General features: G+C 48.4%; 1 protein-coding gene across 1 annotated transcript in view; it reads left to right on the forward strand.

The window, feature by feature from the left end:
- Positions 1–2,159, forward strand: part of LOC118427037 — a 31,249-nt gene that overhangs the window by 11,921 nt on the left and 17,169 nt on the right. The window contains exons 24-25 of the mRNA XM_035836675.1: positions 147–259; positions 440–507. Of these exons, the coding sequence (XP_035692568.1) occupies positions 147–259; positions 440–507 (181 nt within the window). The remainder of the gene's footprint in view (positions 1–146; positions 260–439; positions 508–2,159) is intronic.

The following is a 2,159-nucleotide window of genomic DNA, read 5'->3' on the forward strand; positions in this document are numbered from 1 at the left end:
AACTCGTTTTCTCTACCGTTCAATCCATTTCAGACGGTCCTCCCACGACATAGACGTATCAGAGTAAATCTGAAGATCAGAAGCCTACTTGCTACATTTTACTACGTTGTTGGTCATTACCTTCATAAATTATGTACTTGCTGCAGCCTCAAGAACAACCGTCATTGTCACGGTGGAGTTGACTCTTGACTACACCGTTGACCTTCAAGATACGTCATCACAAGCCTACATCGACTTGAGCGTCACTATCGAAAATGCGGTAGGTTTTCTTCTGTTTAGCAACGTTTACTGCTGAAATCCTTTGCCATGTGGTTCTTTGTCCGTTGGTGACAGAAAGAAATGTGCTCGCTTCTCAATGACGGACAGTCAGCGCAAAGGTAGACGCTTGATTGTGCTCGGAGGCCATTGTACTAGTCACGAGCCTTGACATCTTTTTCAGGTCCTGCAAGTCTTTGCTGCCAACCCAGCAGACATCCAGTCGGTGTCCATCACGTCGGTGGCCCCAGGGTAAGATTGAATGTCTTGCTGTATGCAGCTTTATTGTCAATCACTTATTCGGCTTCCTATTTCGATTATTAAATTCATGTCGCTACAGTGTACTTTGTACAATTGAAGACTGTTCTTGCCATGCCTTGATGAAGGTTCATGTTCCATATGCTCCTGTTTTCTTTTTGCAGAGCGTCCGCAACAACCACATCAGTGACTGCAAGTGTAGTCACGCTAGGTGCAAATGTCGACGTCACCACCCAAATCATCGTCAACACCACAGCGGCGGGAGTGCAGCTTGGAAACCTGCCAGTAGTGTCGTCTACCGTTGGAGATACTAGTGTGTGGATAATTATGCACTTTTACCGCTAGGCTAACGTTGTTTTCCTCCGTCTTTTCTGGCTTTCATGTTCTTGGCGGATGCGAATTCCTTCCAACTTGTTGCATTTCTCTCCCTAGCCCCCCCATGTTCGGCAGTAGCAGACATCGTCTTCATTGTGGATGGCACCGGTAGCGTCGGCTTGGAGAACTTCGAGCGAATGAAGACCTTCATCGGGCAGCTCTTTGCCTACTTGGATATCGGAGAAAACGCCGTTCGCGTCTCCATCGTTCAGTATGCAGCCCAGGCGCGCACAGAATTCTTCCTTGACCAGTACTACGACCTCCAGGAGGCGCAAGATGCAGTGGATGGTATTGAGTACATGGGCGGCTACACGCTGACGGGTAAAGCCATCGACTTCGCCACCAATCTGCACTTCGACCTGAGGAAGGGCGCGCGAGCCGACGTCACCAAGATAGCCGTTGTCATCACCGACGGCAGATCCTATGACGACGTCAATCGTCCTGCTCGGAGGATGCGCCAGGCAGGAATCGTCACCATTGCTGTCGGTGTGGGCAATAACCTGGACAGAGACCAGCTGACAGCTATCGCAGGAGATCCAAAGACTCTTCTGTCCCTGGATGGTTTCGACAGACTTCAGGACTTGACTACTTCTCTGCCCACCATGCTTTGCGACGGTAAGATTCGGACTCAGTTACTAGTATATGAAGCGGACTGTTTCGACTTTTCAGAGATTTGCCTTTTGCTGAGTCTTACTTGTTTGTTTGTTTTTTACATGTTTTCAGCACTCTGATTTTTTTTCTTTCATATAGTTGGTACAAGTCAGCAAATTGTCGTCTCTATCTGCATCACCACGATTTACGATACGAACCTTCTGAACGCCAACTCCAGTGACTCCACGGCACTTTTCCAGCAAGTTGTTCAAGGGGTAAGAACCGATCATTTCTCCAGAGGAAATTGAGTTTCGTCCAGCAGTGCGGAATACTTTCACATGCCTGTGTCGGCACATTTTTGCTGTAAGCAATAAGAAGCAATGATTGTTTGCCATCAGGCTCTTTTAGTTGCTTCCTTTCCTGTTTAACACCATCTTCTCCGTGGTTTTACAGTTGACCACTACCTTTGCAAGCAGTCCGGGGATAGCAGCCGTTCAACCCATTGGCTTCGCACCTGGGTAAGTAACCTCTTCTATCGGAATGGCGCCAGCTCAAAAACAACATGCCACTACACCTCTGTGGTCGGCAAAGTCGGTAGTGTGATATCAGGCTAGGCAGGTCTCCACTTTGAGCTTACCTCCATTTCTCTTCCAGCTGTGGAGGCGTAGTTTCCACCGTGC

Source organism: Branchiostoma floridae, chromosome 12 (genome assembly GCF_000003815.2).
Source record: "Branchiostoma floridae strain S238N-H82 chromosome 12, Bfl_VNyyK, whole genome shotgun sequence".
NCBI lineage: Eukaryota > Metazoa > Chordata > Leptocardii > Amphioxiformes > Branchiostomatidae > Branchiostoma > Branchiostoma floridae.